This window comes from Acomys russatus, chromosome 20 (assembly GCF_903995435.1).
Source record: "Acomys russatus chromosome 20, mAcoRus1.1, whole genome shotgun sequence".
Classification (NCBI taxonomy): domain Eukaryota; kingdom Metazoa; phylum Chordata; class Mammalia; order Rodentia; family Muridae; genus Acomys; species Acomys russatus.
Genome location: NC_067156.1, coordinates 55,838,595 through 55,851,106, shown reverse-complemented (window position 1 = coordinate 55,851,106; position 12,512 = coordinate 55,838,595). Strand labels below are relative to the sequence as shown.

The following is a 12,512-nucleotide window of genomic DNA, read 5'->3' as shown; positions in this document are numbered from 1 at the left end:
GAAGAACAAACACTCAATTGGTTGGGGCTCACCAGCCACAGACCTTTCCTGGGGAATTGAACTTGCCACCTGTTTTTTGGTGTTTTTTGTTTTTGTTTTCCAAAAAATTAAAATGCCCAGGAAAAGCATTCATCTTGGAATGTCTGAGCCCAAGCTCCTCCCAGCCGCCAGCACCTGTAGATTTCTTTTATCCCTGAAAAGCAAGAAGAGTTCACTAACCAGCTCTTGTTTCATTTGTAACTGTTTTTAGTTTCCCATAAGTGATGAGCAAAATTACTTTTTCTTTTAAGAATTCAACAGTGGCATTGAGACACATACAACAATACAGCAAAGGCTGGAATCCAGCATTTATTCAGCTTTGCCTTAAAAATGTCTGTACAAATCTATAGACATATTTAATATCAGAAATGTGACAGAACTGTCCCAAAGACACTCAACTTAGCTTCCCACAGGACAAGGCAGCCACCAAGACCCAGCTGGTCCATATCTTTACTTAGTCAGATGCATAAAGGCCAGGCCACAGTCTTCACTTGGGCTGGCTAATGGGAGACACACCTGCAAAGGTGGCCTGTGCACCACTCAGGAGGAAACAGATTTCGGACAGATTCGAGAATAGCACTAACCTGCTATGAGAGAAAGAGCGTGTACCTCTCAGTAAATTAGAGGCAGGGTTGACTGAGACACAGACAAAAGCTGGCACAGCAAAAAAGGAAAGGAACTCGGTGGGCATCTTGGCCTTCTGTCCCACTCACTGTACTTCTGATAGCACCTATGCAGACCTGTATGGCTCTGGATTGCAGAAGGCTGACTGAAGGCCTCACAAGGCCAAGATAAGGGGACCCAAAGAACATGTGCAGCAACCCTAAAACAACAATAGCAAGTGACCCACGCTGGGCAATGTCCTGCATGCTGAGTCTCTGTTCTGGTGTGACTTCCTCTGACCTCCACCGCCCTGTCAGATTATTTAACCTCACATGCTAAAAGGAAGGTAGCGAACTTGTTGCTGAAATGTCCAGTTCAACACGGAATAATGCTACCACAGCCGAGCTACTGCACTGACGTGGCACGTGTAGCTAGAAAGTGAACTCCAGGTAAGCTTGCTGGTCATCTCTACCACTCTGCCACCTTGTCTCTGTTTCAGAAAAATGCTCTCCTAGGTGCCTGGCTTTCCCCATGGGGCTACTCCACAGAGGTTGTGTACAGGACCACATGAAGGCATAGGTCAGTCTCCAGGGAGGTGAAAGCCTTGACACTTTAATTTAATCTGGGTGGGCAGATGCCTTTAAGGCAGTGATGGCTGGCTGGGGATCAAATTTGGGGGCCCTGTGCACACGAGGCAAGTACTTTACTATTAAGGCACATCCCTAACCCTTGCCAGATGCCATTTAAGATAACTATAACCTTGGTGCAGAGAGTTTTGTGTGTGTTTGTGGCAGAGGGCGCTGAAATACTGGTAGGCAGCGGTCTTGCTTAAGGGCATGGGAACTTACTTACAGCCCGTGCTGATGTCAAGCGCAGCTCTGCCACACACAAGCTGCATGGCTGGCCAATGCTCTTCCCTTCTGCGTGCCTTAGTTTCTTTACGCAGACATAAACAGTTCCACTCACCATCTGAGTTCTGTAGGGTTACATGATTTCATGCAGTACCTACACCTGTGTGTGTGTGGCGGGGGGGGGGGGCTGCTATGTTTACACTGCCATCTTGTTGTTCTCACAGGCACTATGTACACACGCAGGCTTGTGATCTAACCAGAGCACTGAGTAGAGTAAATCCAGCAGTGAGTTAGGGAGGGCTGGTACTCCCATCAGGCTCCACCCTGTTATACCAAGACTTAGTCCACGGAAATAAGCATGTACGTCACCTGCAGAGGTGTCGTGTGGAATGTGTATGGGGCAGGCCAAGTCACATGCAGGGTGACTAAGGGGACAGTAAGAAGATTAAAGGGACAGAAGTCTAGCTGTGATGTTACATGAGGTATTTGGTTTTTCTTAATACAAGACTTCCTTAAAAGGCCAGCAATGCATGAATGTCAGTCACACCATACCAAATTCCATAAAGAACAAAGAACCAATAAGGTGACACTGAAAACCAAGTCACATATAACACTGCATGGGACATCTAGTCTTTAGTTCGGTGGAAAAGTGAATCTGACAAAATATAAATGAAAGGCAGGAACAAACGGAAAGATTGGCAATGTGTGCGAATGTGCGTTTTCCTTCCCCTCCTGTCGGGAGCCCTCCAGTTCTCGGGTGTCCTCCAATAACAAACATGGCCCTGTGATTCGCTGAAGGGAAAACAAATTGGGTTTGTTTATACAATAATTGCCTATTGTGATCTGAGTTTTACAAATCCTAACTATTTCAACCTATAGTAAATGCACTGAATTTCATTCCATTTGCCCATATATCTATGACGCCATAGATAATATGGATCATTATTTATATCTATATACACATAGATATATACCTGTACAACTAAACTTCGTGTCAAGGTGCTGTGTGAGGGACGCATAAGCTTCTCAGAATAAAAATTTACTCAGAAAGTATATGCCTGGGTGTTAGGTGGCAGAATCCATCACTATTTCATATTCTATTTTCAACTGGTACAGCAATTACTGAAATTTGTTTATTTTCTCTTCCAGTGATGAGGATGAACCAAGGCGCGAGCACTTGCTCTCTGCTTCCGTGTGCTGAGAAGTGTGCTGAGTGCCCTGTGCTGTCTCAGTCATGCTTTGATTCTCTTAATATTTCAAGTCACTAAAGTTTGTTCAAACAGCAGCCTGGGCTTTCTACACTACTTGTTATTGAATTATTTTGTGCCTCCAAGTGTGTCTCATAATGAGCAAACCAGAAAATATTATTGAGCCCTGTGTTAGCACACCTGGGCACCTGTGCAATGGCCCAATTCCCCAAACAGGGTTACTTGAAAACATTACAGCTAAGACTCAACCACCTCTTGAAGCCGCTTTCTCATAGCAGCTAATGATATAATGATATACTGTGCCGGTCGGGAGAATGAAAGCCATTACAATATTATTATAAGTATAATCCAGGAGGCATATTTAGAATGATACGGGCTGGGAGGGAGGAGGATGCTGCAGGCAGGCAGATACTCTTTCATAGATGATATCAAAATAATTGTTTCAAAACAGCGTTTTTCTAAAAATCTCTAAACGGTAACAGCAAGTGATGCAGATTTTTTTGTGTGTGTGTACGTCTATGTGATGAACGCTACTAATTTTCATGACTGGATGTATTATGAGGGTCATTTTTTTTCTGGGAAAATACATCTTTCTGCTATGAATCTATGCTTAACAAGGAAGTGCCCTTCGGTCAGCACCAACATGGCAGTGCACCAAGACATTTCCCCACAGATGCCTTTGAAGACAGGTCCGCAAAGCCGAAGCATGCCCCTATTTTTCCTCTTCTACCATTTAGTGAATCTTCTTCACACACCCAGAATCTCTTCTGAGTGCCCTGGAAGTAACCAACTTCCCATCTAAGTAACACATCGAATTATTTTTCAGCTTTCAGTTAGCAGGGTGGTGTTTCTACGATGCTGAGAGAGATTTTTTAAAATGTATTCTTTTGCAAAGATACAGTTTTCCCGTTCACTCGTTTTGGACTGAAATCTAGGCACCTGGGCAGAATTTAGCTCATCCCAGTTTTCAGCTCTGAGGTGGCACAGGGAGAAACACCTGCAGTACCTTAACTTCTCTGAAGAGGGCGTGTATGCTCAAGTGAAAGCCGGGCGTGCACGCAGAGCCTATGCGGCAGCTTTGAAACTGAACACACGATCCTTATCATGTTACTGTTCTGAGATGAAATAATCGAGTATTTCAAACTCCAGAATTTGCCTGCATTTTGTGGAAGTTCCTGCTCTTTGAAAAAGAACACAGTGGCTACACAAACACGCCCTGGACAGTACAGAGCCAGGCTACTCCTTTGAAATACGGGCTTAAAATTCAGTGCAATTTACTTTTAAACAGAAACAAAGCAGGTGTCTGTCAGCAGCTACAGTTATTCTGCCTTAGGAAAATACAACTTTGCTCTTTTTGATGAAATTCCTCGTTCTTTTAGAACCACCGGCACTTCCAAATTGTATTTAGCACCCTAAGGTCTATCTCTGATTTATTACTTCAAAAGAAAACTTTCAAATTCTGTGAATGAAGGAAAACTCATCTTGGATATGCAGAAATTGTCACTAACTGGAATAGGGAATTGTTTTCCTTTATAAGGACTGCTTCCGTCAGTGAACTTTTAATAGCTAAAAAGGAATGGCTTCCAACCAAATGCCCTACCCTCATCTATGTATGACCAGAAACAAGAAATCCATAGAGAAGCCAGATGCCTCAAAACAAGGATTATAATAGCAAAATACGTAAAAGTCCTGGGACTGTTTTCTTTCTTGCAGCCAGTTCTTAGATTTCTGTAATTAAACCATGAAGAGTTCACATTTTCACACCAAATTATACTCTTCAGTGAAAGTGAGAAAAGAAAATGCAAAATAAGAGTTCCCTAAAATGTTTGTCCTTTCTTAACACGTGAGCACAGATGCATTCTTCTGGCTGCTGAGCTCTTAGAGGAGGGCCTAGCGAATCTTAATAGGTGACATTGGATCGGGAAACTTGATTGCAAATAATCACACACACTGGGGAGGGGCCAGGGCATAACATGTCACGCCTACCTTCAGAGAGGCAGCTGAGAAGAAAAACCCGACAGTCCTCCCACCACTCCTTGGGCAAGAGGGATGAAATGGCCTGATTTCCTTGGAGGCTCCGAGATTTACGACTTTTTAATTTGCCAAGATAACCTCTGAGTAGACAGATACCCCATCTGCCCTCTACAGTGAGCCTTTATTTTTGTCTCCCCGCCCCTTACATTTCTTTTTCTTTTTATATTTAAAGCATGCACACTGGAAGTCTTTTGAAGAGGGGGAAAGATTGTGTTCCGAAGTTGCAAGGATCATTCTGGAATTCCCAACAATACAGAGATCTTTTAGGAAACTTCAGGGAGACTAGAATTGCCTAATGCCAAACGGTGCATGTTTCCTTTGTGTACCTTCCGAAATACGGAGTCCCCACTGCAAAGGATATCCTCCTGTTATTTATTTTATGTTCTGGAATCGTATACAAAATGTAACTTTTTACTCAGCCTCTAAAAGCAATGGAGAGGATGAGATTGGTTTCCAGAAAAAAAAAATGCATTATTGAACTTAAAGGTGAAGTCTGGATTAGTGAATTCTGTATTCACTGCATGGAAAAATAAATACTTAGTGATGAATATTTTCTCAGTTTCCACAGTATCCCCAGTGTTGTTAAAATGCTGGATGAACTGAGTGAATATTTCTGGTCATATTTGCATGGTTGAATTGCATTGCCCTCATCTTCCTTCTTCCTATATATTTTCATAATTTATTGGCTTCACTTCTGTAATTTTAGTATCTTTATCTAGAATATGAACACACTAGGTTCACAATTTATTCTATGAGCTGATGTGCTATTTTAATAGAAGCCCTTACAACTGTGCATATCACTCCAAGAAAGGACCTTGAAGACACCTTCTATTCTATCTCATCACACAACTGGCTGTTTCTAGAATTCCCAATACAAACCCATGCCCAGGTGGCTGATAGTCAATTTAGTCAGGATACGTTTAATACCGCCACAATCATATTAAAAAGGGATGTATTACTGCTCAGGTTAATATGTTTTGACATGAAAATGCACCATGAGATACAGAACAATGTGTCTTTGATTTCCTGAGACAACCACTGAAAGTCATGAGGGCCTACGTGTTTTAAATTCTGTGCTTTTCAACCATATAACTTCTGGGCTTTTACTAAGTTACCAGTTTCTCTTGAGAAATCATTTGCGATTTCTTCAAGCATCTGAGGAGGGAAAAAAAATCCAAAATACTTTAGAGTATGGATTCAATGGTATATTTAAAACCTTTAAAAAAATTTAATGTGATAAAAATCTAGAAAAATAAACACTATTATTACTATTTACTTTCACAAATATATCTGACAATTCCTATATAAAATATAGTTAACTCCAAACTGAAAGATTTTATTTTACATAAGAATTCACATTCCTTGGGAGCATCAAATGGTATCAAAAGCATGTCATGGTTTTATTTTCTCAAATCCACCTAAGGAACCAATCATGCCTCAAATTTTCTTGGAGATGCTCCAATCTTATTTTAGAATATTTTCCTCAGGACCCATGCATCCAAAATTATCTCTGACCACTTACAGCTTTCCAGCTCCTCCTGAATTAAACATAAATAAATAAAGCAAAATTACAATTTAACATGGAAATTAGATTTTACTGAAAAATTCAGTTTGCGAAAATCTCACTGGATATGACAGAGGCCATGAAATAGCTCTTAGGGTAAACCTTTGTATTTCCAGAATCTTATAGTGTTCCAGAAAGCCTGCGTGAGCCTATGGGGAGGTTTGCAATTAAACTGGAGACCAACTCTACAACTGTCTGAAATATGAAGCTGTCACTCTTCACACTTCTGGAAAAAAAAAACATACCTAATGTCAATAGGATGATCAAGGCTTTGTATGTTTACATGTTAGTGAGTACAATAAAATTTCCAAATGACATCTGCTCCCTTTTTATTTTCTGTGCATTTGATAAGAATATTTTTAAACAGTTCACTTGAAGATTGTTACTTTCCAGATTTTAATTCTATCATGTTAATATCTAGTAAAAAAAAAAAAAAAAAAAGAAAACCATGGATCATTTCTCCTAAGCTGTAATTTAATATGGTGCATTTTTCTTTGAGTAAATACACAACTGAATGTAGATGATTATTATTAGGCTCTTCACAACCAAGAAACTTGCTGCAAAGTGCCAAGGTCTCTCTCTCTCTCTCTCTCTCTCTCTCTCTCTCTCTCTCTCTCTCTCTCTCTCTCTCTCTCACACACACACACACACACACACACACACACACGCATGCACAAATATATATATATATGTATATATATATATATACATATGATTTAAAAGTAGAAAATCAAGATGCAGACAAGAAATTCACATGTAGATCCATAGGGTTAAAACGCAAGATGGCCGGTGCCATCAAGCACTGGCGCAACTTTATTACCTAAGCCCCTTCAGAAGAGAAAGGCTGTGAGATAGTGGGACATGGTTGAAGGGGCAATGCAATAAGGTGAGCAAAGAAACCAAGTCAACCTTCTACAGCAGGAAGTGGGGCTCTCTGAATGAGTATCATTTCCCACTGTCTTCCCTTAACCAAAGTACCCTAGCCATCACTCCAGAAGATCTGTCTTCTCTTCCTCTGTGGTTCTAAAGACTGTAATCTTTGTGTGTGATTCTTATACCATCTTGTGTTAAACCGTCACTGTGGCTCAAGGTCTCCAGCTGTGTCACATAGTAAAAATGCATGATCACCTCTCCTACTAAAACTATGACATGAAATTGGGCCAAGTATCTCTCTGTCTGTCTGTCTGTCTGTCTGTCTGTCTGTCTCTCTCTCTCCCTCTCTCTCTCTCTCTCTCTCTCTCCTCTCCCTCTCTCTCTCTCCCTCTCTCTCTCTCTCTCTCTCTCCCCGCCCCCCCTTAATCCCCCTCCCTTCCCCCTCTCCTTTCCCTCCCATCTCTGCCCCTCCCTCCTCTTCCCTCTCTCTGTAGGCAAAGCAGAGCTTTTAAACAAAGCCAGGCAACTCTCCCCACCTCCTTGACCCAGATAGCCTGAAAGAGGCAGCCCATGACAGCCAGGGAAGTCCACCTCTTTCTCACAGCTGTATCAGAATCTGTGACTCAGGGATACCACACTGTAAATGTTCCTCTGTTTATCTATGAAAAAGGGAGAGGGGCCACGTCACTGGGGGTGGAGGATGAGCAGACACAGCACATTGTGGATAGATTTATTACTATTTATCATGGTAAATATGTAACCAAGTGAACATAGATGGCCTTAATCTAATCACTGTAAGAGAAAGCTAACTCAGTTTTTTATTATCTGTTACACAAATACTGGAGAATATGTTAAAACAAGTTTAGAAGTGTGTTGTATCAGACACATCGCATAATTTTATATTAACTTAAAAATGAATAAGGGAGACAGAGATCTAAAAATATAGAAATCTAGAACTATTGGAGCCAAAGTGCTACAATGTCTAGCACAGACTGTTTCCTGAAATTAAGTAAAAATATATACTTTTTTGTTAATGGTGGCAAGGCTTGGGATCTCATTATCTGTAATAAAATACAACAAAGCTAGTGTACACCACTAAGTAAATTGCAACTGAAAGAGAACTGAGATGTTCTAGAATTATCTAACAAAGTGGTGACTGGAGTCCAAAGTTACTCAAATTTATGTTATTCTTTCTGTTTAAACCTTAACTGAATTTTCCTGTTTCTTCTCTTTCAAAGAAGGGAGATATATATATATTCATGCAATGCATCCCCTAGGACCATTAATACATTTAGCCATGAAGAGTTCTCTCAAAAGAGTTAATCCTAAACTGACTGTTCACAAAAGCCAAAACTTGAATAATATAAACAAATTTCCAATTTCTAACTTTCATGTGATAGAAGATTTGTTTTCTTAGAATAGTGTAATTTGATGTGCCATTAACAGCAATAAAAAAGACTATTGAAAAAGGTTTTGTAGAGACCAGATAATTAAAGAGAAATATTTATATTTATACTTAAGTATTTATGAGTTAAGAGAAGTTACTGATAATTAGCCACTTCAGGTAACTCCTAAGAAATTGTGAAGATTTCTACAATTTTTGCAGTGAAAACAATAACAAAAAACAAACAAACAACAACAACAAAATCCCAAAGTTCATCTTAACCCGAGGCATAGATGGGAAGAGGTAAGCTTAGTTTTCGTAGCCTCCCTTTTAATGTATTTAATATTATCAGGGTTAAGGTTCATTTAAAATATAAACAGCTTCAAGCATTTTATCCTTTGAAGCCGTTGTTAAAACTGTTAAAATCCAAAATTTTATCTACATCAATTCTACCACTAACTTTGAGATTAAATATGCCTCCAAACACAGCCAATTTCAATAAAGTAGAGAAACTCAAGTAATGGCAGCATGGTACAGTTTTAAGTGACATATTGATATTCTAAAATGACTATTTTATATGCCATTGGCAGTTTTATTTACACAATATTTTTCCATATTTATGGCTAATTTTGTGGTGCTTCTTCAACATTATCAAGTCTGATAATCAGCATACAAAATTTGTGAGGATTTTTTTTTTTGATAAGACTTATTCTGATATATTCATTTAATAATTTTTTTGGATGAGCTGCACTGAAATCAAGTCAAACACACAGGTGTGGGGTTAATCTAGCACATTTGCAAAACCCATTATTCTTCTAATTTACTAAAAATGAAATAAAACCAATGAGAGCACTGATTGGTAATAACATTTTCAGAAATCTAAATATAATTTTGTCTTAAAGTGTAAGAACTTTCAAGGCCCATTAGCCATTTCCTTTTTAACATACTAAATGATTAAGTTAAAAATGTCTTTACATGTACAACAGTGGATGGAAAGACGAAAAAAAGAAGGAAATGGGAAGAAAGGAAATATTATTTTAATTTTACGTAAGAAGAAAATTGCTAGCAATCAATTAGTTATGAACAAATTAAATACTTCCTAGGACCTATAATTTACAAATGCATGAACGCAAACCAATGTGTTGCGAATTTCCTGTGATTACAAACAACCTTTCCTAAACTAGGGCCTGCGACCTGCGACCTGAGGTATCAGGGCAGCACCCCCACACAGCTCCAGGTATTAAAAATGCCCAGAATGCTTCAGTTATAGCTGGACTCTTCTATCCTCACCTAGCATTCCAGAGCAAACAGTGACCACCTCTGCATCTCTTATTCATCAACCTCTTCAGAAAATAGAGACATTCTCCCTGCACCCTGGGCTGAAACCCATGTAAATTTCCCCTAAATCCGCTCCACAAATCTCCTTTCGCATGCAAATCCATAAATCATCATAATACTGTACTGACAAAGAATTTAACCAACACATGAAACTAATACTCGCGCTTGCTCTCCACAGCCCCATACAGGTAAAGCTCTGCAACTTGAGGCACCTTTTCAAGGCTCTCTTTGGAGCTTAACTTGCTGAATACCAACACAGGCCCTCAGCCTTCCAGCAGGGGCTACTAATCACCGCAGCAAGGGTCACGTAGCTAGCCACTCCTAGGTCCACCACATTCTAGATGCGCACGCAGCAGCTCTGGGCGCATGGAACCTCACTGACTTCATTCGCCTTCTCCTGACACCAAGCAGAACATAACGGACAAAGTACAAAGCAAAACCAGGCAGTACTTACTGAAGAGGGCAAACCTGGAGGAACTTTTCGGACTTTCTTTGTCTGCACCTCTGGAAAAACAAACAAACGAAGAAGCCGTGAGCTCCCACGTGTCCAGTTTTCCAAAGGAAAAGATTATCCAAACCAAGTTGCTACTGAGCTTAGAGCAGGCTCTCATTTATAGACACCCTAGCTCGCTCACCCTATTCCACCTTTCATTTACTGCTTTGCTGGAGAAAATGAGGGAATGGATCTACCTGTTACTGCTTTGTTTTAAAACACAGGTTTATTGTGTGTGCAGTCAAGTGACTCACTGAAATAAGCAAACATTTAAAAAGTTACCTTGCTGTGTAACTTACTACCATATCCCCCTGGGGGATGCGAGAGGCACCAAGCTGAGTACTGAGTCGAATGTTTTGGGATGAGCCTTTTGGGGCAAAGTAGCGGTCCTATGCAAATTTTTTTTTTTAAGATTAACTTGATAAAGACTCCAGGTATTCAAACAGAAGAGGGCCTTACCCATGGCACTACTGTGAAGAGGCCTCCGCCGTGCGTTATTGCTAGAATACTGATAGTACTGGGAGCCAGGTTTGGTGGGCGAAAGGGTTCCTGGATTGCCCATATCCATGTCCCCTCCCAGGAGACTCTGCTAGAAGGAGACAAATAAAAACAAATACAGAAGTTTAAGTTTTCGAATTCACCACCTCACACCTGAGTGTGAGTGGAGCAAAACAAAACAAAACACACACACACACACACACACACACACACACACACACACACACAAATAAAAACAGCATTTCTGAGCTAAGACAATTACCAAAACAATTGCCAAAAAGTAAAAGCCTTTGAGGATAATATTATCAAGTTCAGTATTTTTAACCCTTTACTTAGAAGAAGGAAGATGGTACCCCCCTTAAACCAATTTTTTTTTAATCATTTCAGATGACGAACACTTAAATTTCATATGAAAATGTCATTTCTTTAAGAGGGATGTTTCCTTTCCCCATAGGCTCCTGTCTGGGAACTAGTCACACCCTTGTTCGAAAGATCCACTATGAATCTCAGTTCTTTGAACACAGACAACTTCCCTCAGCTGCAGACACCGGGGGTGGGGTTGGACAGTCCACTCTCCACAGCACACGTCCTGGTCATCCAAGACTTTGCAGGGCACCCACCAAGAGCAGAATGCCAGCTGAGTGGAGAAGAAATTCTAACCCCAGGGCAAACTTTCAAGCTTATGGCAAAAGTGGGCATCCTGTGTAAAACGGGAGCAGAGCTGGCGCTCTCTTGAAGAAACGGAAACAAATCCCCAACTTCAGCATTTACCTGAACAGCAGAGCATTCCCACCAACATCATTAAGTTATCACGGTGTGACAAATTGCTAAACTTCCCAAAAATGATGACATAAGACAGATTATATAATATTACATTTTCTAAAAGCTACATAGCAACTTACCCACAGTATATAAACGGCCTGATTACACTCTGCGTTGCATGCATTGTTCTTTTAATTATTCTGATAGGCAATAAAGCAAGTGTAGATAGTACCGTTTATATTAAGGACAAATTTGCCATTTAATAAAGAAATTTTAAAATTAAGTACTAAAAAATCTAACTTTATCGTTACTTGTAATCAACTTTTACTGACTGAACTAATTACTGTCCTTGATAAAGTACAGAATGTGTTTTCCCTAATCTAAATTCTAATCACCATGTCACTCACAACAGACTTAGGGATGCTTCACTAACGCACTATTCACATGCAAAATACTCTAAATGGGCCAATTATGACTCTGCCCCTGTTCCCTGGTTAACCCGCTGAGAACTGAAAAATTTCACAAGGCAGTCACCACCTAAAACAAAGGGTCCTTGTTTTAAATTAAGACAGTCTTTTTGATTCCTAAATAGCTCAACAAAGTGGCATGTCTTCCAGTGAAAGCAGTTGGTCAAATATGACCCATAAGCTGGGAAATCAAAAATTCAAAGCTCTCCTAGCCACTGCTATATAGCTAAATATCATACAGAGAGGTGGCTGGCTATGGTGGGGGGATTTCTGTGCCTATTGGTGAGCAATATATAACAGGATAATCAGCCACTGGCATGCCTGTCTTCGCTGCTTCCAGCTTGTGACTGACTCTTTCAAGGGATACATAATAAACATTACTTTTAAGAAGACTGAAG

The 12,512-nt window shown here is 40.1% G+C and overlaps 1 protein-coding gene across 14 annotated transcripts in view; it reads right to left on the bottom strand.

Moving 5' to 3' along the window:
- The window catches only part of Tcf4 (transcription factor 4), a 336,672-nt gene that overhangs the window by 108,784 nt on the left and 215,376 nt on the right, over window positions 1-12,512 (bottom strand). For 10 of the 14 annotated variants that reach the window (XM_051163532.1, XM_051163535.1, XM_051163527.1 and 7 more), the window contains 2 exons: window positions 10,847-10,976; window positions 10,349-10,398 (listed from right to left, as the gene is read on the bottom strand). In XM_051163532.1, coding sequence (XP_051019489.1) covers window positions 10,349-10,398; window positions 10,847-10,976 — 180 coding nt within the window. The remainder of the gene's footprint in view (window positions 1-10,348; window positions 10,399-10,846; window positions 10,977-12,512) is intronic. The other 4 variants (XM_051163534.1, XM_051163531.1, XM_051163540.1 and 1 more) reach the window with 1 other exon arrangement.